Source organism: Haemorhous mexicanus, chromosome 2 (assembly GCF_027477595.1).
Source record: "Haemorhous mexicanus isolate bHaeMex1 chromosome 2, bHaeMex1.pri, whole genome shotgun sequence".
In the NCBI taxonomy this organism is placed as follows: domain Eukaryota; kingdom Metazoa; phylum Chordata; class Aves; order Passeriformes; family Fringillidae; genus Haemorhous; species Haemorhous mexicanus.
The window spans coordinates 59,532,323-59,558,728 of NC_082342.1; the positions used below are offsets into that span (position 1 = coordinate 59,532,323).

The 26,406-nt window shown below is 41.5% G+C and overlaps 1 protein-coding gene and 1 long non-coding RNA gene across 2 annotated transcripts in view; one reads left to right on the forward strand and one right to left on the reverse strand.

Annotated features, from left to right (window-relative positions):
• Nucleotides 1-26,406, reverse strand: part of LOC132323614 (uncharacterized) — a 27,601-nt gene continuing 1,195 nt past the window's right edge. The window contains exons 3-4 of the long non-coding RNA XR_009485387.1: nucleotides 18,107-18,294; nucleotides 1-94 (exon numbers count right to left, since the gene is read on the reverse strand). This is a non-coding gene — a long non-coding RNA (uncharacterized LOC132323614). The remainder of the gene's footprint in view (nucleotides 95-18,106; nucleotides 18,295-26,406) is intronic.
• Nucleotides 21,913-26,406, forward strand: part of HTR2A (5-hydroxytryptamine receptor 2A) — a 26,664-nt gene continuing 22,170 nt past the window's right edge. Inside the window, exon 1 of the mRNA XM_059839033.1 lies at nucleotides 21,913-23,472. Coding sequence (XP_059695016.1) covers nucleotides 23,082-23,472 — 391 coding nt within the window. The 5' untranslated portion in view covers nucleotides 21,913-23,081. The remainder of the gene's footprint in view (nucleotides 23,473-26,406) is intronic.

Consider the following 26,406-nt stretch of genomic DNA (forward strand, 5'->3'; position numbering starts at 1 on the left):
TTTATCTTATATAAAGCGAAACCTATAATGCATGGATTCTTTGCCATCACCTTCCTCGCTTACTTGTTTTTCTTTACTTTCTTTCTCCTTCTTTCTGCCGGAAAAAAAAAGTAGGGGAAAGAGTGAATTGGAAGCAGTGGAGTAAATGGGGCAATTTCTCAAATTTTCCTCCTTCTAAAGAGTCTTGTTCTCTGTTTTCTTGCTTTCCCTCAGTCTATCACAAGCACAATTTTAAAATAGAAAGGAAGAAAGTAAAACAAGTCCTGGATCTTTTCTTTTTAATCTCCCCTCTCCCTTACCACTAAGAAGGGGAATAAACTAAAGAGATGCACATAAGAATGAAGGGATCTTCCATATTTTCAAGACAATCTACTCCAAAATCTTACCAAATTAAATCAGCTTATCCAATTCTGATCATGGATATCTGTAAGGTACAAGAAACAGTTGTTTTCCTTTAAGTAAAGTGAGCAACTTGAGATGTTACTTTATGACTGAAGTTTGACTTTGGTACTCATTAAAGATCTTCTCCTTCCAAAGGTGACAGAGAAACAGCAGCTGTGGACAGCTTAGTTACAGCTGAATCCGCAGTAATGCCTTCTGCAGGAATCCCCCTGTCTTAAATATTCATGGAGTTTTTACCCTCTGACTGTCTCTCTTCTCAAATTCAATTTGCCCTCAGCCCTTTGAAGCATGACACATCTCCCCAAGGAATTCACTTCTGAATTTCAGAGGGATATTTGGCTTCCCTACAGGCACAGAAATTGCACCTCCTCTGCTGCATCAGAAGGTGCTCAGATCTGTGTGGGAACTGGATTTGTTGTGCATTCCGTGGTTGCTCTGTGAAAGATTCCTAAGCTATGGAAGAGCAAGGATCAACAAAGAGTCCATCTTCAGGAGAGCAGGGCAGAAATTCAACCCCATTGCTCTCAGGATGGGTGGCTAACACAGCCACCTGCTTGTGGCCACACCAAAGCAGGGAATATTCTGGCAATGGGGCCCCACACAGCTCCTGCCATCCTTCTCCCTATGAAACCTGCATCTGTGCCAGACACCCAAACACCAAACAAGCGCACAATGGAGACCTGCAGCTCCAAACCACTGAGCAATGAGCTCTGGATACTTAGGGTCCCCTCCAATGCAGCATCTCCAGTGCTGGGCAGTGCAGGTGTCAGGCACAGCACACAGCTGGGTGGGTGACAGAGGGAGGTTTGTGCTGCCAGGCTAAAGGCAAAAGTACAGTTTGGGGTCACATCTGTACTTTCCCCCAGGACTTCCCACAGGATGGCATCTGCCAAAACACAGGCATATGTTCTGTTAGCCAGCGTCAGCAAACTGTGTGGTGATGGCCACTTTTCTCCTTTCAGAAGCAGAGGAATTTATCACAGTAAATGACTACAGTACTAAAGCAAAAATCATTAATTGGTTAAACCCCTCTGAAGAATTAGATCTGAATTTCTATTTGTCTTCTTTCTTGGAGAAAAAAAAAAAACAGACTAATGTTATTTCTTTAGCTGTGACAGAAAACAACTGACAATTATTCTGCAAGTTGAGAGGTTTTCCTTTCTTATAACATTATAACAAACTTTCTCAAACTGAAAATGTTACAGTGAAAATGCAATGTACTTCTGCTTGCTCTGCTATAAAGAACAGTAATTTCTCCCAGGAGAGGACAACAGCATTCCAAGAACTTTGGCTGTCCTAGATACCAGGTTTCAGCTATCACCTGGCAGCAGTGATATATTCAGGAATATATTTTGGAACCTTTGCTAGAAGGGAGAGAAAAGAGCAAACACCTGCAACTCCCATGAGATGCCCTTGACACCTGCAAGGAATTAATAAGTGATTTGATCCCACAGCTTCTATGCTCCAGTTGAGTTGTCTGTGGTTTCCAAGAACTACTGGGGCTGCATGTCCGGAGGATCAGTTTTTTAATTACATTTATTTTCAAGTTCATAAGTCTCAAGCATTTTTTTCAACCATCTGCCTCAGACCACTACCAAGGGGATTATCTTCTGCACAATAAATAGAGATTTCATAGCATCTCCCTAAGTGTCCTGGTATTGATCAGTGCCTGCATACTGCACCTCTGGTAGTTTCCTTTTGTGTGCATGAAGTCCTAACTTAGGTATCTCATAGAATGCAAGATTGGGGGTCTTATTATTTCATGATCTCTTAGGACAGAAGTTTAGTTCCATAGGCAAAGGAAGAAATCCTTCACAAAGAAAAAGTACAAAGACACCCAGTTCCAAAGTTCGGCACTGAGAAATATTCTTTATATATAAATTTATGCAGTATGTGCAAACCTGTACTGTACACAGGATATAATAAGAAGTAGGGTACTAATTTGGTATGCAAGTAGGAAATGTCAAATTAAGTTTCCAAAACTTTGTCAAGCTCAGTGTTTGAAGAGACTTGACTTACTCATTGATTAAATTCTAGTCCAGCCTGTTTGTTAGACTTCAGTTACCTGTTTTCTATAGGCAAAATGTACTCAGTGATTAGACAAACAACTGTCTTTTGTTTTCACTGTGATTTCCCAGCTTTACCAAAACTGTCTGCTCTCAGATACTTTTCTCAGTCATATTCTACATACCTACACAAGTTATTTTGTAAAATGTGTCCAACAAGAAAGTGTTCCCTTTATAAAAATATAAAATAAAATTTAAAAACTCCAAGCCATGTCAACTCAACCTCCCTTATACCCTTTGCCTTCACCAATAAAACATCAGTGCCTTGGTTATTACCTTTGCTCTGACTCTGTGTATGATTCAAAGAGTATCCATAACAGCCCAGCTGCTGTGTAAATAACTTCTAAAAGTTAATGTAGCAAAAACTATGGAAGGATTATGTTCTGCACAGTAAATGTGCTCTTAACTTTAAGGGGCATTGCAATTGCTCAGCATTATGCAAAGTGTGAATCAGCATAAAGTAGGTAAGAATTATTTTTGTTTTCACCGACACTTGAGGCTCTAAATTATGTTGAGTGCTGCTAAATATAAGATAGTTCTTTGCATAGGGAACAACATATTGTTGCAGAGGAATGCCCATATTTATTATCACTTCTTGACAGAGGTTAAAAAAGTCTGCTTGTAAAATGTTTTCTAGTTTTCTGTAAAAAAAATTGTCTTTGTTTCTTATCAGTCTATTTCATTTCTCTCTGGAAAAAATTGTATTTATTTTCCCCAAGCTGTGTTTGTTTTACCCATCACAGTAATCAGTAAGCTACATCCCTGTCTTTATCCTGATCTATGAAATTTTCCACACAATTTTCTCTCCTGGTCCTGGTCAGGAGGGGGACAAATTGCACAGCTGGACTTGGGGAACTTGATATGTAGCCAAGAGAATGTCTGCTGGAAATACTCTGTCTCCTCTTGGAAGCATGTAGGGTGATTCTCACCATACACCTGCTCAGAAGCAATTAATCCCTGCAGGTGATGACCAAGGTGATCATGCAAGTCCTTGCATGTATAAATGAACCCATCAAGGAACTACATGGAAATAGACAAGTTTATCATTTATTCTGAGCTGAGCACTCAATTCCCAGCTTACCTCAAAGGCAGAAACTCTGTTTCAGGTCACCCTTTATTCAATAAAAGTTATTTTGCTTTTCTGTCAAGTGCAGCAAATTATTTAAGCCTCAACTTTAGTGGAAGGGCAATTTAATTAATTCACAGAGTTATTCTTTTAATTGGATTTGGGTGAATCAACTTTTCTGAAACTCAGAAAAGGGGGTTATTGGCTTGACTTCACAGATGCTATTCTTACATTTCAGCTAGCACCAGAAGCAAGGTTATTTCTCTCTGAGGATGTCAGTCTGAGACAGTGGCATCCACTGCATTTCTATTATCTTACTAATATAAAAAATCAAGAAAATTGAATGTTAAAATCAAACTCTCTCCTTCTGGATGCATTTTTAAATTATGGCAAAATGAATTAGACTGACACCAAATTAAACATCAGGCTATATCTTTAACTGTCAAGGAAAAAAAAGTCAATTAAAGGGGAAAATATTCACATTTTGGTGATGAAATATTCTTGTCAACATCATCATGCAGCTGTAGTGATTGATCCACCTGAGCTGAGGCTGATAGATGACACCAGAGTGATGTCTGCAGAAGTGTTATCAGTTGCCTTTGCTGTATTAAGTAAAGTAAATTCAGTAAAACAATGAAGAACAACCAGACTAGTCTACACTAAAATAAAAGTAGGTTCCTCCTGTATTTTTGGCAGGACTGGGTAACTGAGGATGTATTACAAAACCAGGACTGAAGCAAATAAAAAACTCTCAATGACAACTTTCTAAACTAAATCTTGAGATGCAAGACGTGCAAGAGATGCACTCTATCAACAAGAAGGGAAGGATTCCCTGCCAAGGGAAGTATTTGTCTTTATCTCTTTTTGAAGCAGTGAATTCTTGAGTCACTGGCAAATACAGATCTATTACAGTTTCATTTCCAAATATTAGGAGTTTCTGGCTGGTGCTGTAATATAAAAAATGCCCCTGCTTTCACTCCCCTTTCCTTCCCAGAGCACAGACAGGAATGGGCAGTGTGTTTGTGTTTTTGTACCATGTAAAAGCCTCATCTGAGTCTGGGACTGAGCACATGGTCCCTGATGGCCCCAGAGATGGTGTGAAAAGAGAATAGGAAACAGTGCTTTCCTCCAGAAGCTTCTAAGTCTGATAAGGCAAGAAATACTGTAAAAAGAAACAGAATGCAAAGGAGTGAAATAATGTCACCCTGCCTACCCACTGCCAGAGCTGCAACTCTGCTTCTCTTAAAACCATGCAAGGTGTTTTTGCACCTGCTTCTACAGGATCAGCTGTGACCAGTGTCAGGGAAAGTCCCTCACAAGGGGGACATTCAGTGCCACCATAGAGACTATGTATCTGAACTTCTTAAAAAACATAAAAAACCCAACCCCACTGTAACATAAAGTTCCTCTAACAACAATATAAGACAAAACTGGAATTCAGGTAAGGCAATGAATTCGCATTCTATGGCTGCACTTGTAAACACCAAAGGTAGATGTTGACATTTAATTTTCTCACATTTATATTCCTAAGAGGAATTATACGTTCAGTTTACACAGATTTATTGCCTTAATTGCTTAGCAGCTCTTGGCATAATATTTAAAAGGTCACAAAAAAGTTTTTAATACATATTGTGAGGTTCTGAGTCTCCGTGAATTATAGTTACACAGCATTCCCCCTAAAAAAAAAGAGCAGCCTAGATGTCAATGTGCACTAATGAAATGGCTTCAGAGGTGGGAAGAAGAGGTAAAGGCTGTTTTAAGATACAGGCACAAAAGCACACTCGTGGAGGTAAATGCTGTCTTCTCTGGGGGTAGAAATATGGGTGCACGACTGCATCTGAGGTCTTCAGGTGTGAACTTCTAATTGCCTTTCCTAGGCAAAGCCCCTGTAAGGGAAGGGAGCTTGTGGTTCTGTTCCTAGGGAAATCTGATAAGATCATCCACTCCCAAACCCTGGGACTTAACTAATGTTTGTAGTAATAGGAAAATCAGGGGGTTTATTAAACAAAACTTTTTTGCACAAAGGTTTGCTCTCTTTCAAATGCTTTCAGATTCTGAGGGGAAAAAAACCCCAGAACTTTCTTTTTCTTAATCAACTATATATTCCTTTTTTCCCCCCAATGAAATGTCAATATTTTTAAAGAACATTTCTTTTCCAAACAGTTCCAGTAGATACCTTATGCCAATGACAAATTATACAACTGATGATCATTTAGAGGTTAATATATGATCTTGTGTAGTGCAGGTTAGCTCTGCTGAAGTCCAACAAGCCACAGTCGGGCAGCGAATTTTCCAAGATACTGTGAAGTCTGTAGCAGTGCACCTCTCTCTGTCCTTTCTCTGTTGATGCCAGCCTCTTAACCTGCAGTGATTAATGTACTGAGTGTTATACATCTCCTTCCCATTCAGATCAGGGCTGCATGCACCACTGGCCACGTGAGCATGGGCAGGAGTGTATTCCTTCTTCTAAATTCCTTTGCACACTTCCACTTGCAAAAGGCCTGAACAGCTTATGAGCTGCCCACTGTGGCTAGACAGGAAATTGCTTCAATCAAACAATTTCCCACTCTGAGATGATGATATGTACTGTGACTTCAGTGCAGGACTCCTGCTGCTAATTTAGCTTGATATGAACATGCAACATCACAAAATCATTTGGCAACAGCAGAGTAAGGATTCCAACCAGAGCTGTTGCCATGACAGAAAGGGGAGTTTAATCTTCTAAACCAGAGAATGATGTTTTAGCTGGAAATGCTATTGACTGTGAAGAATTTAATCTGAAAATAAGGATGTAGAGTTTTTCAAACTCTATGTACATTACCAAACCAGTATGGCGTTACACTGACCGTGCTGTAGTTTCTACAAATCTTACCTTAATACCATAATTAGTACCTTTATTTTGAATTCAGTTTTTCATCTGATTTTGATGGAAAAATAAATGTCAGGAAATGGTATTCTCTGTGCTCCCGCAGACCAATATTGCTCTTAACAAAATTCCCTGTTACTGTACAAGTAGAAAATACAGCAGCAGGTTTTGTTAGTTTCGTTGTCATTTTCTAGACCATCAGATGAGAAATTAGAAAAAAACCTCTCCAGACACTGAATCTAACTTAATGCAAAATACTTGCTGTCATCTCCCTGTTTTCTAAAATCCTCATTCACAAAGTTCCCTGAGGTAGATTTCTTGAGAAAGGGAAGGAGGCATGATGATGAAAGAAAATTGTCTCTTTGCTTCAACCTGTTCTTAGTCTACCCTTTTCCTTGCTTAGACTTTGTTATTTTCATTTATTCTGCAGAGAGTTCTACAAATACCTCATGTTTCTATTGTCCCTTCTTGAATATCTATACTAATGATCCGACAAATTGAATCTTTCCTGTTGAGTTGAGCCCCTACACTTGTTGGGGTTTGTTTGAGACCTGTTATGTTCTGCAGCCATTGTACAATAATACTAAATTGTGCATGTCTGCACAGGCAGACCCCATCTTTGATGCACAGAGCTTCATCAGGTAGGAATGAAAACCAAACAGGACACTCCAACCAAACCTGGGTGAAAATCCTCTACCAGCCCTCAAATCCTTGTATAATTCCAACCTGCTTTCATTTTCACTAAGAGACCACTTTGGGAGACTAGCCTCTTACACAGATGAAATTTAAAGTTCTATCTAGAACTTTCATTCCCAACTACTCTGTTCTGGATTTACTTAAGAAAAAAACCCAACAACTCTCACTGTACTATTGCATCAAATGTTCGGGAGTGATAAACTAGTCAACACCTCTCCACTCACAGTAAGTCTTCCTCAGACTGCATCCACTCAGCCTGTCCTCTCTCAGGGTGTGTTTAATGCTTTATCACTGCTGTTGCTCAATACCTCTTGTCCTCCATGTTTCTTCAACAGCAGCACTGCCATCCCTACGTGGCTTCCAGGATGGGTCACCGCTTGGCCAATAACACTGTGAGGACAGGATGAGGTGGTTTCTCTCTTTCCAACAGCACTGTAGCCAAAGCAGCTGGAGGCATTGCCTTTTCCTAGCCTGGCTTCTGTGTGCTCTTGTGCCATCCTTAAGACCAGACTAGCTAGAGCAAAGAGACTGGGAATTCTAAAACCTTTTGCAGGCCACCTAAAGTGATAACCTTCCCTTTAAGCAAGCATTCTGTTTTATTATGAGAGCTCTGTTGCTGCTGCAGACAGAAGATTTATTCATCCTAAGTGAGAAAAGAGACTTGCTTTTCAAACCAAAAGAGGATTTTAAAAATTTTATTTAGGACAAAGCTTAAACTATTAAGCTGTTCCAGTGTGGGTGTAAAATATAGCACCAGATCCAGTACAATATTTCGTAAATAAATCTGAGAAGCAGAGACATGGGACTCCTTGCAATTTCAGATCAGTTTTTGAAAGCAATTTCTCAAGGCACTTCTGAGGCAGGGAGTATATGCACTCAGAAAAGCAGCACAGCGAGTGAACAAAGGAGTCAAAGCTAGGGTAGCCAAATGTACAGACTTTTGCAATGAAAACACAGTCAGTAACCCATAAAACATACTGATAGGGCTGAAATCAGCAGGTATAACAAATATAGATAACATTCCACAGGCCAGGCACCACATGGGCATAATCTGCCCTGTAAGTATGCCCGAGCACAGGTTCTTCTTTTTTATTTTTCCAGGAGTCAAGAACAATTCAACATTTCTTGAGGTTCTGGGACATAAACAAGCTGTCAGAATTACACTTGGGGGCAGTCCTACTTTGTTTTGCTCATTTATTTTTATGTGTAGGACAACGTAAGCACCTACAAATATTTTCCTGCCCAGAGCAGGAAGGGGGATGGTTGCTGCTTCAGCAGCTTGAATTGCTTCACACAAAGGAACTGCCCTTGCTCCTGTGCTCAAGCAGTCATGCAGTTAACACTTATGCAAATGCCTGTCCATATACCATGAACCTTCAGCTGGATCCTGTGCAAAACAGGATTGCTTGCAGTGTCCAAAACCCTGCCCAAGCACACGCAGCTGGAACGGGGCATGACGACACCACTGTGACTAATGAATGCAGGCTATCAAAATAATCAAGAGACTTCCGACCTCAAATGAGTTTGGGAAACCCTACCACTGTGCTTTGGGAAATGATATTCACTTTTTGTCCTGGATGCTTATGGGTGTGGCAGTGCCAAAGAATTAAAATAGGAAGGGTCAAGTTTGCTTAACCCTTAAATACTTGTTTGCTGGACGCTGTTTCCAGCAGGAAAGTCTGGACTGCACATTTAAAGAAAAAAAAAAACAACCCAGAAACATGGCTAAATCCTATGAGTAATAGAGCAGCTTAAGAAATGTGTAAAAACGGCTCAGAAACAGAGCAAAACAAAACAATCATTATTTTTGCACTCTAGTCTGTTCCTGGTGGGTAGTTTGCAAACCTCAGTAGGTTTCTGGATGCCTCTCGCCTATTCCCTCCTAGGGAGTGAAAGTGTAACAGTGCCATGTCAAGTTATGTCAAGCACATGCTGGTGGAAGACTTTTCCCTCTTAATGTTCACTCTGCTCCATCTTACCATGCCACATCATCCTACAGCAAAGCCATCGTCTCAGTACAGGAGGATTTCCCAGATCATTAACTGTCTTTCTAGTTACAAATCCAGCTTTCCCATGTTCTCTGCTGTACCACAAGGATTGCTTTTCTCACCCTTCACACCCAGCAGGTGATCAAGTCAGCTGACAGTGGTACAGGTCCACTTTTTTCCCCTCACTGTCCCTTAGCTGCCACTGATGTATCACTTCCTGCTACCAACTGCCCACTTGGCCTCCCCAGTTCAGCCTTCCCATGTAATTATTGTTACACCTTCTTCAGCACCCTCCTCAAAAGTACCTATTTCCCACTGATCCCCCGTCCTCCAGTGCATTTCTCTTGCTTTATCCCCTTCGTCTGTTACAACCTCCTCTCATGCCTTACTTTTCCCAAATCTTTTTAACACAGATAGAGTTAATGATGAAATTAAATAGAAGGGCAAAAGCTTTTTCTCATTAAAAAGAAGGGCAAAAGCTTCTCATTCATTTCCTCTTTTTTTCCCCTTCCTGTTTTTTTAAGGGAAAAAATCCAAACACAATTTATAGGACTGAATATGTCTGAAATTACACTGGAGGCAACAATCTGTTCCAGCTCAGAAGGTGGTAGGAAGAGAGTCCAAGCAAAAGCAAATTGTCTATCTCCTATTGTAAAATGGAAGAGCAATAGTATTAATTGTCTTCCATTCTGTATGCAAGGGTTTGGCAAACCTGTCCTGGCTGCTGTATTACCACCAAAGCTGAAATGCTAAGATGCATGCCCAGTGAGAAATCGTAAAAGCAAAGCAGCAAGAAGGATGCGGGGGCTGCAGGAGGGAAGATGTGAAAGGCTAACTATGAATACAGCTGGGCTTAAACACATCTGCAAAAGAAAAGGGACAGCGATTTTCCTATCAATATTTGAAGGGTCTGCACACCAAGGGGAGTTACCAACTCCAGGAGAAAGGATGAAATTAGTAACAGTGGATGAAATCATAAGGTGAATTTAAACTGCCCGTTGTCAAGGGGAAAAAAACAAAACCTCTTTACAAAGGAAGATATTTTAGGAAGCAGGCATCCCACTGCTTGGAGTGTGGAGAACTAATCCAACAGAATCACATTTCTTGGCTCAGTTCTATATAGCCAGGGCACACAGTAGCTGACCTAATGGGGTTTTTGCATCTGTTCCGTTCATGTTCTGGATTAAATGATTACAAATTCACTATTTGTATGCATTTATTAAAACTGTTTCCCATTGTACTCCCAAGACACAGTTGGAGATGAGACGTTATAGCACCTTCCAGCACCTAAAGGGGGCTACAGGACATTTTACAAGGATATGTAGTGATAGGACAAAAGGAAAAAGCTTGAAGCTGAAAGAGGGTGGCTTTAGATTAGATATTAGTAAGAAATTCTTTCCTGTGAGTGTGACGTGGCACTGGAAGTAGTTGCCCAGGGAAATTGTGGATGCCCCATCCAGATGGTATTCAAGGTCAGGATGGATGAGGCTTTGAGCAACCTGCTTTAATGGAAGGTGCACCTGCCCGTGGTTGTCAGTACACAATCTTTAAGGCCCCTTTCAACCTAAACCATTCTATGGTTTTGTGGATGACCCTCTGCTCCATGTCCCACAGCCTGGTATCATTTCACTTTCCTCTGTTGCCAGCACAAGTGCCGCTTCAATTATTAACGAAGGAGTGGGTTTTTTTTGAAGCTTTTCTTATCCAAATATATTAAATCTGTCTTGGAGTTGTAGCACTGTGTAATTAAATTTAATGCATTTGAGTTGGAGGCACAAATAAGGAGGATGCTGCAGCAGCAGTGTAATGATGGGATTTTTCTCCAGCTGATGACACACACCGGCGTGTTTCCAGTTTTCAGATTGTGACTCTAATGGTTCATTCCTGTTCTTTAGCAGGGGGCATGTGTGAGACAGAGACACAGTGTGCAAGCACTGAGTGCTTGTTTTTTAAAAGTCGGTAGCTACACAGCATTTGTGAACCCAGATCAATAGCTCACCCCAGAAACTGGGTGGGAGGACATTCAGAAAGCAGACTTCAGGTGCTAATTTGGTATTTAGTTTGGACAATACAGAGCTTAGAGGTCTCCCTTGCCAGCACACACGGACGTTATGGGAACTTGGAACAACATACCTAAACATCTAAAGAGCAGCAGGAGGATGGGAAAATTAGGAGTCCTGTCCTAGACAGCTGCAGGCAGGATGTTCACCATTCTTCAGCTTCATGTTTGTGTTTTTCTGGAGCTCTGGAAATTTCCAGTCTGGACAGCATGGTGGGTAGCACTGACTTACTTATTTTGGAGAACCACCTACAAGTCCCAGTAAGTAATGTTACCCCCATGCTGGGAAGCACTTTGAAGAGTGCAGTCCATAAAATCGGATCTGGGTCACATCTTTTCAGATTCACTGAGATAACTAATGCATTTTGACTCAGGAACATCTACCCCACATTTTCCAGATTACGTTTTGTGGGAGCTCAGTTCTCCATTAACTTCACATTAGTGGGAACATTAATGAATGATCAGTGGATTCACTATGAGGAAAAATAAGTTCTCGCTCTAACAGAGTCTTCCTTTATTTGTCTTGTACCATGCCATTTTCTTTGCTCACGTATCACCAACACAGGGTAAGTCAAGCCAGATGCACCATTTCAGCAGCCTGATATTTAGGCACATTTTTACAGGAAAAAGGTATTCCCTGAGCAGCTCTTGACTCAGGATTCGGACTCTGACAGGCTGGCAGGGCCCAGGGATTTCAGCCATTACACAGGGCCACAATACAAGGCTCGTCTCCTGTCAAGCATTTGGGTGGATGCCTGATTTATTTTCAGAGGCAAATTTTTGGCTTGAATCTTGCATTTTAATGCCATGCATTAAATTAAACACTACACAAAGAATATCAAGGAAGCGATTCAGCTGTCTTGTGATGTACTGATTCTACCTACCAAGTGCCAGGTATGTCTCATTGCCTTGAAATTTTCCAACACCACAGAACATTTTGATTCTGTTCCCCTCATGGTGGGCTTCTTGGGCGCAAGGTATAAAGCAAAAATGGCAGAAGTGTCCTCCTTACAGCAAAACTGTCTCTTCAAAGTCAACATGCTTTAGGCACTTCTGTCATTTTCACTCCCAAAATGCCCTTCACACAACTTCTGACTTCAGTAAACAGTATGTTGCTAAGAAGTGAGTTGTGTTCATAATAACTCTGTAAGGCAACCAGGAAAGGAATTACATTTTCCCCACTGCCTTTTCTCCCTTGGACTGTGCAATCCCAAAACTCCCTATAAAGAAAACCAGACACATATAAACATACAGGCTCCAACCTCTGCCAGGCAGTCTGTGATGAGACTTCCAGTGGCACCCAGAGCTGGTCTCTTCAACCCAATGAGCACAAATCCCTGTTCTCAATTTGTTCCTCATTATAACCAGTGCAACTAGTTGTGACTTCTTACCCACACAGTTTCTACTGTGCACACATGTCTATTCCAAGCCTTCCTTTATAAAAGCAGGTTCTTCACGTTTTTTTCTCAGACTGTCATGGGATTTCAATTGTTCCAGGTATTAAAAGTCAGTCTCAATCAGGAGAGTACACTGGAACAGTGCCTTGGGAAATGGCAGTAAGATCACTAAGGACCAGATTCTGGACCTGGCAAAGACAACATGTTTCCAGGAGGAAAACAGCTTAGAGTGAAAACAGGAGATTTTCCATCTACACTGATTTAACAGTGGTTTGAAGGACACTATGGTCCTTTGGCAAGCTCTCCCTTTCTTAGTACAAACAAGGGTCTAAGTTACTTGGAGCAGTTTTTACTCTACAGCATGCCTGACAACACATGGAGGCAAAACAGTCTAAGAAATACTGAAGAATAAATGGGCATTAAAAGTAGTACTTGATAGTGTATGATAGTTTATAAGATTAAGAATTTAAAGAAAATCATGGAACATGAAGACTCTTTTGGAGTTTTGTCTTTTGCAAGCTTTTGCACTTGAAGTAACAAACTTCAAACCATGGATGTGGGAAAGGGTCATTCCTGGGCTTACAAGGGAGTTTTTGTCAAAGACTCATCTGACTCTGCATGCCTGATACCTGACTCATGAGTCTGCACATCAGATCATGGTAGATCTTCCTCTTCTCCCCTTTCTTTCCTTCATCCCTCAAACACAAATGTTTCTCTAGCTTCCTATACACCCTTCACTTTCTGTTCTGCAGGTCCTGCCACTATGCAGCTGTCCTTGCTCCTGGATATCTCTTCACCTTATCAGACTGAACACCTACTTTCATATACGCATTTTGAAATGCCTTCCTTTTTTGCCCATGACTCTCTCACCATGTGAGAGCTCTGTCACAGTTAGTCACTGCCCAAATGTCCCAGGAATTGCTGTCTGGGCTTCCCAGGCTGCCTCCCACCCTTCCTGTGACCAGTCCAAGGGCGCTCATGCATCCTCCCTGCCCTTGCACCCATGGAACTGGCAACGTTGAAGAAGTCTTTCCTTGTGGTATCTCACAAGGGGTAGCTGCCAGGGCTACACAATGTTCTAGCAGCTGTCCTCATGAGGAATATGCATGTTTTGGGAAGTATTCTGATCCACATTAGTCCTAGTCTGTGCCCAGACACACATATCTTCCTTGCTCTGCGTTGTGCCAGCACATCTCTTAGGACTTTCTCACAGATGACCAGGGCAGAGCAGCAGCTATTTGGGATTTATTGGTGTGCATTAGCTCAGCGACCCTGTGTGTGCCACAGAAAGCTGCAGTGCCCTACAATGTATTAATAGACACCATAAAAACTTGTGGCTGGAAGAGAGGGGATAACTCACTGTTCAGCACTTTCATGCTCCTAATGGTAATGACTGTTCCCTCATTCCTTTCTCTCATCAGCAGCTCTCAAGGAAGCATCATTAAGATGGCATATTCCAGTACAAGTAAGACATCAGGCTCAGTTCATTTAAAAGACACTCTTCAATAAAGCTAATTTAACATTTAGATCAGAGGTGCCCTCAGGAATTCTTGTGCCTGCCCTGCATGGCTCTAATACTCAGCTGTAACTCATGTTTGCACAACATGGGTGTGTAAAATCTGGAGATGCCCAGTGAGTGTGGATTTTCTTAAAAGGTTCTTAATATGTCAGCCTCTTATTGTGCTCCACAATACAGTGGTGTTCTGACATATGTTAGAATGGTATAAATTAAATTACATAAAGCAATCAGTTCTTCACTTGTAGCCCAATTCACAGTACTTGCTTCCCAGGTGGAAATTGAGAGTAAACTTGATATTTGGTTCCTCAGTGGACTCAAAAATGAGTCAGAAGAAAATTACATCTAAAATGTTTACAGGGATATCAAACTTCACTGGAAAATTATTTTATATTTTAGTAGTATTCCAGTTGTTTCTTTAAGTGATTAAGTGCTTTAAATAAATACTTTTGATTGCCTTAATTGTTCTAAAGAAAAACATTTAGATTCCAGTGATATTTAGGAACCAGAACACAGATAAAGCAGTGTCTATTAAACTAGATAAATAATAACAGCTCCTTTTGCAAATCAAGCTGTTGGGCTTTGTGCTCTCTCTAGGACCTTCACAGCAGAATTCTGCAGGCTCTGAAGAGAATACCTGTTCACATGTTGTGTCTAAAAAAGAACATGGGAAGTAGCTCCATCACTAAGTGAAAAGGACACAACATTTCCCCCAGAACACCTTAAATTATAGTTAAATAATTCCGTGAGAAACACGGTTTTTAAAATACTGGAACAGCACAGTTGTTTGAGTCAACTAGTTCAGACAGTGTCTAGATATAAAAGACAATTTGCATATCTGGAGGTAACATAATTCTTGTACTGCATTTCATGGATCTGTCATGGCTTCCACTGTTTTAAGAACTAGACACTCCTAGGAAAGTACAATCAACAGCTGGACATGTGAATTGCCACCTGACATGAAATGAGCAGAGAGTGGGATCCAGCTCAGCAGCTCACTGAAAGACTGGCCCTAAATTCACTGCCACAGCATCAGTGGCAGCAATCACCTTTCCATGGAAGGAGCTGTTCCTCCATGCACCTACAATTAAGGTGCACATCTACCTCAAACAGGCAAACTGGATCCCAGCAGGTAATGCCAACCAACACTCCTGGCAAGCCAAAGTCACAATATCATGACTGACATTTAAGGGCTCCATCAGCCAGTGTGTCTGTGTTACTTGTTTGCACCTCCTTGCCAGTCCACATTGCCCAAACAACCTTGATTAAATGCTGGACTATTATAAATCAAGAAAGCAATTGGGGGAATGTCTTTTACAGAACTCTTGCTTCCATCCATTAAAGCTTTTCTAATTAGTTAAATACAACTAAACAAAACCTGATAGCAAAAGTTTTAAGTTTTCCATTGAGGAATAATTGCATATTTCTAGAAATACAGCACATATTCAATAACAGACATGCATGTTAATTCATGCACTGCATAATGTTTTCCATCTTGATGGTTATAAATTACACACTGCAACTTAATAACTTGGAAAAATGTGCTATCCTAGGAATAACAGCAAAAAACATAACAGCAGTCACCTGTCAGATGTAATACAGAGTTGTAACAAGTAGCAGCTACATTTATTTATCTGTATATATTTTTATATATGTAAAACTTCAAGGCCGCAGCTGTTTGATTCTGCCAACTGTATGGAAAGTAAAAATATTTTAATCATCACTCTTGTGGCATTCACCTATTTCACAGCTCTGTGGTACTGTCTGCCATACACTGGTGAACCCATGAGCCTCTAGAAAGTACAAATATATTTGAGTTAAGCCCTGCCACCATGCAATGCTGCAAATCCAGAAGAGATGACCCACATCTTTGGATTCACAATTGATTCTTTTTCTCTTAAATGCTTCCCCATCCATCAACTTTCGAGCATAAATGTAGGAAAGTCCTTATGGATTCATTTTACTCTTGTATTTCTGTTTACATGCTACTAGAGAAATAAGAGTAAAAAAGTAGCCCAGGGAGAGAAATATGGCCAAATCATAGACTGGAACATGCACAAAAAAATGAAATTGCTGTTGTCTTCCTTTTGTTTTCTCTTTCCTTTCCAAAGTGATGGAAGTTTTTTGAAGAGGGGAAGGAAAGAAAGAAAGGATGAAGTGCACTCACCTTCTGCTGTGTCTATCACCTGATAAAATAATTTTTAGCTGTAAGGTTCCCCAGGGATGATGCTGTCTTGGAAAGTTCCCACAAAGCCACCTTTGCAACATGGTGTATTGGTTTTGGTCACCCCATTAAAAAGATGCTATTTCACTGGGTAACAGCTGACAGGAGACAGGCTTTGGATGATGACCAGTGTTAATTGTGGGCAGCAAGTGCATCTTTAAGCAGTAAGGGGAAGGAAATCAAGTGGAAAAGGCTCACTACTGCTTGGAAGTTTAAACTGAGGAAAAAGATAGTGGAAGAGGTTCAGGTATTAATGCATAGAATAAGGAGTTTTATATAATGGAATTTGCAGTGATGTGTGTCAGAATGCAGTAAAATTTTACCTACAGAAAAACCGGCCAAATTGTAACTCAGGTGACCAAAATACAACATAATATTGTCTTAGAGCAAGCCAACCTATCAGCCTGCAGAACTGAAATGAAAATATTCAAAGCAAAACAAGTTTTAGTAAATCAAATGTCTGCAGATGCTTCTTGTGGTATGAAAGGTCATAGTCAGGTATAAAAATAGTTAATATTTACAGCTGAGAGCAAGATATGGAGAGGACTCTTTCGCTTCAGGTTTCACTAAAATAAAGCATAGATTTTTAGAGAGGTTTCTTTAAATAAGGCAGAGTTCCTCCTTAAAGCATCAGAGGCCTTTTATTGCTTCAGCACAAAAGCTTAGGGACATTCCCCAACAGTTCAGCCTCTGGTGGAAAATAAAGTTTCCACAAAATCAACTTTCTATTCAAGGAAAAAATCAAATCACTTTTGCCCAAAGCATTCAGGTTTCCTTGGGAAAATAAAAACAAAGTATTTTCTTCACTACATGGGCTTGACCCAAACCAAATATTTCAGTTTATTTTTTTTAGCTGAACAAGAATATTTTATTTCAGCTCAGTTCAACGTGAAACTGCCTCTGGGTGTGCTGTCATGGTGGATATAAATTGCCCAGGAGAATCTGGGAATAAGACAATTTGCATCACAGCTGGTTAGCTGACTCAAAAAAAAATATTATTAATACAACAATATTAAAGTATCCTATTTAGAACAACAAGACTGAAGCAATATATTTGGATACTTCCAAATCAAAGTCCTTCATAACTTTTCCTCCCACTAAAAAATTTTGGTATGGGCAAAGAAATGTTTAAACAGGTAAAATGGCACATGAGAAAAAGAAACAATTCTGACTCAATTTCCAGCCAACTAATCATTCCATCAGTTTTATGCCAAAGTAATTCTTTTGAGCTTCACTGGAATGACACAACCTAAAGGAGTGGAAGGCACAGCGTTACCAATGTGACCTCAGTGCATGGGTTTAGGCAGACAAAAGATGTGCCTTAAGGTGCTCTGGGTTCTCCCTCACATTTAACTTCTCTTTGGCACTGTAAGTATGCACAGGAACCTGTAGATCCTGAACTAATAATGTGGCTAGAAAGGAAGACACCCTACAAATCTTCAGGAATATGGCACATCTTTCCAAAACTCATGGATGAATGAGGCAATCAGGTTTTTAAAAGCAAGCTATGAATTCAGCTTCACCTGGGATTGAACAGAGATTGAAACTAGCATTAGTGTGTGGGATAGACATAAAAAATTTAGAGACCTTCAGTTATATGTGTGTGTGTGTGTATATATATATATATATATATATATATATATATATATATATATGTATGTATGTATCTTATTACTTGGAAACTGTAGTTAGACTGAGTTATTCCAGCTTTCCCTTCAGCCTCAAATTCTAATACTCACTTGTCATTCAAAAGCAATCCAGAGCAAATTATTACAGACATCCTGTTTCACAGCAAAGACATCTACAACACCATGCCAGTTACTCACCTCAGGTTTACAGTCATCAGGACACAGGGCTCTGGTGCTGCAACACCCAGCTTGCTCAGGACCATCACCTGTGAACAGCAAGGTTGAGGGATGTTGTTCCAGCATGATTTTCAGAAGGTTCACGTCAAGCTCCCACCTCACTACAATTGCATGGTTCTAGAAGGCTGAGAGGTCCAGAATGAGCTCAACTGCACCAAAAAGAGAGGAGGGTTTTTAGTTATTAGTCCTGGTTTTTTAATAACTAGCCTCTGATTCACATCCAACAGCCCCTGATGAATGCAGAGACACCAAACTGTAGTAGTCTCAACAGCAACACAAATTATTCACATTTCACTTGCCTCGCTTTTAGACTGATACCAGAGTGATTGATTAACATCCTCAGTTACTACTACATTTACTGGTTACAAAATCTATTCAGAATACCAGAGAGCAATGGCAAACTCAGAAACTGGGGATTTTTACACCTGAAACAATCCTGAGAACACCAAATTTGAATTATGTAAACTAGGTTTTTAACTTCTCCTCTTTCAGATGAAAATTGTTGAAAAGCAGCATTTCTAGGAAGTGTTTATGTGCACCATGCCAAGCATAAAAACCCTGCTGGAGAGAACAAAATAATGTCCTACAAAAAATTTCCAAGCAGAGCTAGGGAACAGGGGAGGGGCTGTCATGAATTTGTTACGTTGGTGCCTCCCAGAAATTAAAAAGCAATATGCAGTCTGTTCCCATGCCAGCTGTGTTTCTAGAGACTGCTTTCTGTCTACCACAACCACATTATTGCCATTTTAAGCTAAGATTTCACTTAATTTACATCGGCTGGGACAGACCGCAGCTGCCGGCTCTCAGCGCAGACGCGCTGCCTGGGACTGCAGGTCACAGCGTGCGAGGCTCTGCTGCCGTCGACCTGCAATCTCCTTTGTTTGAAATGGAAGAGCGTGGCACCTACAGTTTTCCAGAGCTTTCCACCTTTAGAAAAAGCAGTGTTCAAGGCTGGTTTGGACATGACTGATCACCTAGGAGTTGTTCCACACTGAATTCTCAAGGTAGAGCTCAGGCTTGCTTTTGCAGAGGGATGATAGCCCTGGCACCGTCTTTTTGTTGGGCTCTGCAAATGAAGACTGGACACTCCTTTTGCTTGATACCTGCAGTGATACTATATGGAAGGAAAACGATTTTCAGGTTCTTGGGAGGAGATGAGATGAGTAACTTTTGCAGTCAAAATAAAATAAAAATCCTGAGATAAATAATATGATAAACTCATGATCAGTTGCCCATCCAACACACTTGCTAGAAGACATAAGATCACAGATTTCTTTCAGGTACGTCAACCTGCACAAAACTGGTTTCTGATTTATCAATGCAAACCTAATGTGCAAGCCTAAAAAGAATTTTAATATGCCTGTGCCTCAGTTTCACATATGCCAAACTGCTTTCTGTCAGGAAAGCTAAGTTTTCAGACCTTGCAGTAGATACTCATGTGTCTACAGCTACACCAAAGGAAACAGTGCAGTCCTTAAATGGAGAGCTTACAACTGCAGCTGCACAGGTCTTAGGCAAGGCAACATTCAGCTGGCTTGCACTTCACTTTTATGTTCTTGATGTCCTGAGTAGAGCTGCAGTTTTAAATGAGTCATTGCACACCCCCAACCATACTGTTTGTCAAGGTCCAACTCAGGCCAAGTTTGGAAGAAATTAACTTCTGTAGCTGATATGCAAGTATGACTAGAAGTCAATTATCTTATTTCATAAATAGTGAACAGCCAGCGCTCATTGATCTCTCCTGCAGAGCAGTGGTCTGTTTGCCAGAGTCTTTGCTTTGAGTAGAAGCTCTCAAGGTTACTCCTCAGAGTCGAGAGATCCCTTGACTCAAGAGATTCTCAGTAAATGAATAATAGCATGCTAAACTCTGAAGTCTTAGCTAAGTGACACAAAAGATTGATTGTGAGCATATAATCCTTGAGATACAAACTGTTGATTAAGTCTAAGTTTGGAATTAGACACACATAAACTCTCTCCTAAGAAGGAGCTCAGAACACCAAGAGGTCTTTTCTGAACCTCATGACTCACCAGGAGAGTCTCTCTCTCCCTGCCTGTTTTGTCTGACCCTGTCCTTTATGCCATAAATAATCAAGTGCACCTTGTCATCAGATCTTATTAAGCCTTCTCACATTTACCATGAAGCTTGGCAAAATCACTGAGTTATATCAATAAACAGGCTGCTACTTCTTTCTTAGGAGTGACATCCATGACACACACGCCCATGACTGCTATGCTATAGCTGTCAGAGCCCAGAGCCAGCCTTCTGAGAAAGCAGCAGGACACCTGGGCTCCTCACAAAGGTTGGTATGTAGCCCTAGCCAAGGGTCCTGTGCCCTGTTCTGCACAGTGGCTGCATTCAGCAGAAGTGGAGCCCACCCTCTGTATCAGATATGCACTCTCATGTTCATGGGGATGGCCACCAAACCCTCTGGAGCATGGATGCCAAATTCACTTGGTGAGGACAGTAACCCATTTGGTTATTTTATGAAAGGAGAGAGGAAAGTTCTTTGTCTGGCTTCTGGGTGAGACTGCCAGGGCTAAAACACTTCTTGCTAAATTCAGCATTACCACTTTTTCTACCAGTTTTTTGTTGTCTGATAGTCTTCTGGCCTCACCTATGGGACTGTGAAATTTAGTACTGCCATGGCACATTTCCAAGTCCCACATGGGCATTAGTGGGAGCTACTGCCTCATCTGCCCAGTCTTGCTGGGTTCACCTGTGAGTAAAACTGGCTCCAAAAAACTTTACTGTGAAAGGCTTTCTGTAACTGTGCCCCACTGATCTGAATGGGCTTCAGTGTGTGCTCTGAGACTCACTTTGGTATGGGTTTGGGTCCATGAAGAGATTAGCACATGTCAGCTGAGCTCTAGTAAGGCTCCAAGTGTCTGAAGCTCCCTGGGATCTGCAGCAGGGTTAACAGCGCTGCACACAGAGCTGAGCTATGGGAGCAGCCTGCAGCTCCCAAGGGCCAGCCAGGACCCACGGGTGCCCAGTGACACTGGCACCTCTCTGAGCTCTCACAGGCCTGAGCCTGCCTGTTTAAAGCCATTGCCCTCAGCATGAGGGAGGTCTGCAATATATTTCAGGATGTGCGGGCGAGCAGCAGACCCACTCTGCCAAACTTTTGACAACTCTAAGTCTCACAAAGTCTGGGAGCTGGCTTTTTTTAGGTTGAAAATTGAAGGGTTGGCTATTTGTTCATGTATGTCCTGGCAGCAGAAGTACAAGGCAGAAGCAGTATCAGGCTGTTTTGTTTCCCCTTTGCTCCATACACACTTTGCTTTACAGAACTGCTTCATTTGGGACGCCTGCTTGGGACAGGCTGCTGGAATTAGCTGTTACATCCATCTCCTGACAAATGACTATGACATCAGAGTGACTTCAATTTTTTTTAAATATCTATTGCCAATTTGATTCATTTGTCAGCACAGACCTGGAGTTAAAACTGAAGGGGACTGAATATTATGCCTGCCTTTTAAGGCTAGTGGAATTTCCCCTCTTTATGAAAAAAACTTCTCACTTACATATTTCACTAGTATCTACCATGGCAAGCCTTAGGTTTTGTCTCTCTCAAGCCTGCATCCTGTAAATCCCTGTAATTGCATGCAGCTGTTTGTGAGCCACCCGCTGCAAACTGAAAGCGTGTGTTGAAAAAAGCCCCCAAGCAGAGAACCTCTAAAACAAGCACTGAAAACGCTGCTGGTTTACCAAAAAGACCCTCTCTGCTCTGCCCTCCCCTGCCCTCCTCTGCTGTTGCTACCTTGCAGTTTCTGACATCCAGAGAGTGGGAGGTCTGACAATCCGAACAAGGCAGCAAGGGAGAAATTCCATTCCTGTTGCAAATCAGTAATTCCTCCGTGCAGGCTGCTTCCTCGGGAGTGTGCACGCGCGCTTTCTTTTGTGTCACTTCAAGAAGGGCTCTGATATTATTATTACTTTAAATATAGCTTGCCCTGGGGCGGGGAAATGCACAAGGAAAGAGCCGGCGAGCAGCCTATCTCTCAGAAGAAAAGAGCAAGCTTCGCAGCACAGGAACTGGCTTCACTCAAGTGTGCAGTTTAGAAGTCAAAAAACTATTTGAAATATCACCATTGTGGAGGAGGCTGAAGAAAAAAGACACGGAACTGGCTAAACACAGCGAAGAATATTGTAAACCAGGGTGCAAAGTGCATCTATTTGCAGTTTGAGAGTGGGCTCTGAAGGGCAATGTAAGTCTTCCTTAAATTGTATTCTTTTATAACAGCATCTAGTTGTTTAATTTCCATTCTGAAGCCATGCTGGGCCAAAAGGTACAATTAGCTACAAAAATCAGCATGGAGCAGAATGTGTAGTCTCTGATATGAGGCTGAAAATGATTCTGAAATACAACAGAAGACAGAGACTATCAGCCATATTATGGAAGATGCACTATAAATAAGAGCATATTTAATTATTTCAAGAAAAAGACGCTGGATGGAATCATTAATCAACTTTCTTAATAGAGAAGCAAGAGCTTTGCTGTTTAATACGGCAAGATATTTTAATACTGCTGTGTTCAAAATTGTGTGATAACAGTTACCAATAGCAGTAAGATGTAGCTCCAGATGGGAGTCCTAGTGGTTGCAAAAGTTTTATGTCTTTTATTTCTCCAACATTTTTGCTCTCTGAAGCCTCAAGTCCACATTCTGTATCCTACAGCCCGGTTTTACTTTTCAGCTGGATTTTCAATATATGCCAACACTGGACTTCCTCTGGAACTGAAAACAAAACATTTCAGCTTTTGGAGTAATTCTGGTATGTTTTTCTACATCGCATTAGTTGCAAAAATACAGTCGACAAAAGATTGTTCCCCCTCAACTTCTGGCATGGAGAGCTGAGGAATATAATGCCCAATGGTGACAAAGGGTGATAATTTCCTGTTTTTCACAATTTATCTCTGTGGTTTTGGACTTAGCAATGGATATTCTTTGTGATGGAGAGAACCCAACTGCAAACTCCTTCATACAAATAAACCATGAGAGAAGATTCTACAGAAATGTTTATGGAGCTGGAGAAATTAATATATCACATCTCTGCAACTTGACTGTGAACTCTGACAACCTAACCAATCTTTCATGTGAAAGTAACATGAGCCCACCGTGCTGCCCTTCACAGAAAAACTGGCCGGCTTTGCTGACAGTGATAGTGATTGTTTTAACCATTGCTGGAAATATTCTTGTCATCATGGCTGTTTCACTGGAGAAAAAACTACAGAATGCCACTAACTATTTTCTAATGTCACTTGCAATAGCTGATATGCTGCTGGGTTTCCTTGTCATGCCTGTGTCCATGTTAACCATCCTGTACGGTGAGTATTAGCTGTGTAACCTGCTGCCTGTATTGATAAGCCTTAAACATTGCATGCAATAACATCTTGTTGTCATTATGATTTCATTCTCTTACCACAGAAAATTGTTATCACTCCATATAAACTGAAATATCTGTCACTGGTTAATGGGTGGAACAGGTGAAGTACTTGAATCTTTTCTTATTTTATATTTCCAGTGACAGGCATTTTAAACACAGACCATAACATCAGTTTATTACTCAGTTGTCAGATGAATTGTCTCAAAGTGCATATGAAAGTGCTTTATTCTTTCTATTGCTTTCAGGTTTTTTCCCTGGCTCATAATTTTCATATTCCCAATGAGAATGTAGGATCCTGCCAGTTACTTTGCTCTGCAAATATGCACTGAAACACTAATGACTACTTTTAGATTCAAAGTAGGCAGCCCTCTCAATTAGTTTTAATGAAGTAATACAAGTGTAAATAATTTTCTTATCACCAATACCCTGCTTAGACATCTACTTACCAGCAAATGCTGCAATAAATATTGCAGGAGTTAAGAAATGGACGGGCATTCATTCTGCCTGTTTAATAACATTTACAAATGCAAAACTATGATGTCTTAAGAGAAGTTATTTAAGTTAATAATGACTCACAGTTCATGCCCTTGCAGGTGATTAATAGCAGATCTTTCTTGTCATTTTCACCAAAATCATTTGCAGCACAGCTCACGCCAGAACAAGCAGCACCCTATGTGTTCAGCACCAATTCTGTCAGGCTGTTACTGTCCTTAAACTTCAGAAATGAGCCTTCCAATGCTACTGAATTGCTGCAGTTCAAAGAGAAGCTACACACTGTCAGGAGGAAAGCAGATTGTTTGGAAAGATTTCTATTACTTCACTGCTTTTGGACTTAAGGTCCAAACACAAGCCTGTTCTTAAGGGAGATTTAATCCAGAAAGTTGGAAGTTTATTTTCCATTTTCAGTGTCTCTACACAGATCGCCCCCAGTAGCATTTGCAAACCGCATTTGGCATCAGTCATGATGCAACACGGTGATTTACCGTATTAGTGTGCGATTATCTTTGGCGGGAGAAACAGCGTGAAACAGGAATTGTCCGATGGGTGAGATTTAACTCGTGAGTGATTCCCTGAGACAAGCAACAGGGACTCCTGCTGGCCAGGCTCCGCTGCCGAGGGAAGAGACGCCCGAAATCCGTGTCTCGGGAGGGATTTGGGGGTGGGGCGTTGGATGCCTTTCCCGCCCGGCGGGAAGCCGGAGCCCTCGTCCCGGGCAAGGCTGCGCCGCCCTCCCTGGAGCCCGCCGGGGCACAGGGGACGGGCTGCTGTGGCTTTGCCTCCTCTCTCCTTGCTGCTTCTCCTGCTAGACCAGGAATGGAAGCAGCATGACTTGGGGTGAAAAATCATCTGGTGGCACGCACCAGGAGAACCATCTGGGTGTGGTGTACCATCAGCCTCCAGCATGATCAGTGATGGCATGGAGGGAAACCTTCCCTTCCACAGGAGCGTTTTCTTGGCCACAGCTACTCAAGTTCAGCCATATCACCCATGCTGAGAGTCTTGAGCTCAAACTGGAGGCCTTTACACACACCTGCTCTGCCAGGACACCTCCAAAGCTGTGGAACAAGAGTGCCCCACCACCCCTTCTGCAGCACCTTAAAGGGGTATGGCTATAGCTTTGCCCAGAGATGAATTTCTTGAGAGGTTTATAGCTACTGTGGGCAATTCTGGTTTGGGTGCCCAGCCATGCCAGCCATGTGTTTGGGCCAGTCTGCGCCCTTTGGGCTGGGCAGGGTTCTCCATCCACCCAGCAGCCCCAGACTCTGCTGGAAAAGGCAGCACCCAGTAAGTCCTGCCAAGGTGGACGTGACTACAGAGCAGAAATCTTCCTGGAGGATGTTATCTACATCCTTACTAAGGGGGCACCTTACTGCATGCAGAGTTTTCTCCTCTCGTATACTGATGCTGTTTTATGCCTGCCCCATCCTGGTTTATTGCAAAGATGAGAAGTCTAGAAGGATATGACGAATGTGTAAATGTGTTCCCAAAGGTCACTGAAGCAATAGAAGATGTATGTTGTCAAGTGTAAAAATACTTTAATGGTTTTTCCTGTGTATACTGGCCTGGCCTGACAGAGAGATGCTACTGGGAAGTCATGCCCCTGAAAGCCAGCCATCACATAACACACTCCAGGGACCTGACTTTTCAACAGAAAATCAGAAAACATGATAAAATACATCCATAAATGCTGTATGGCTTGTCAGGGTCAGCTTGTATTACAGCAACCCAGGAAGAAAAAGTCTCCTCAGTACTCGCTGAGACTAAAGGTAATTAGGCACAGACCTACCTCCTCCACCTCTCCTTCCATTCCTGCTGTTGCAAATCTTGTACTGTATCTCCAAAGGAGACAGGCAATCCCCAAAATACTTACATATTCTCACAATATGAGCTTTGGCTTTGCCCCATGCCACACTATCATGGGCAACTTGGGTAATATCCTCTGAATTAAAACACTACAAGATAACTGCAAAACTTGCTCCAAGGAGAGTTATTAGTGGTTCCCTGCAGGAATAGAAGGGATTTTGAATGGGGGTCCTGTAGGGCTCTGCTTAGCCTGGGTCTGCTCAGTACTGCTCTGAACAACATGTATAGCGTATGGAGCGAGAGTTTATACAGCTTTCCAAAAGCACCAAGCTGGGAGAGGTTACAAGCACTCAGAGGGACAGGATGAGAATCATCAACAAGAATCTGGACCCCTGAAGAGAAAGTCTGAAAGCAACAAACAACATTCAGTGAGGATAAGTGCAAAGGTGAAGAAGCAAACCAGCTTCTGCTGGTGAAATTTGTCCAGCCTTCAAGAATGCTGAACAAGATCTGCTGTCAAAATGTATCATTAGTTAAGTGTGCTTCACTAGCATGATATTTTCATAAAAAA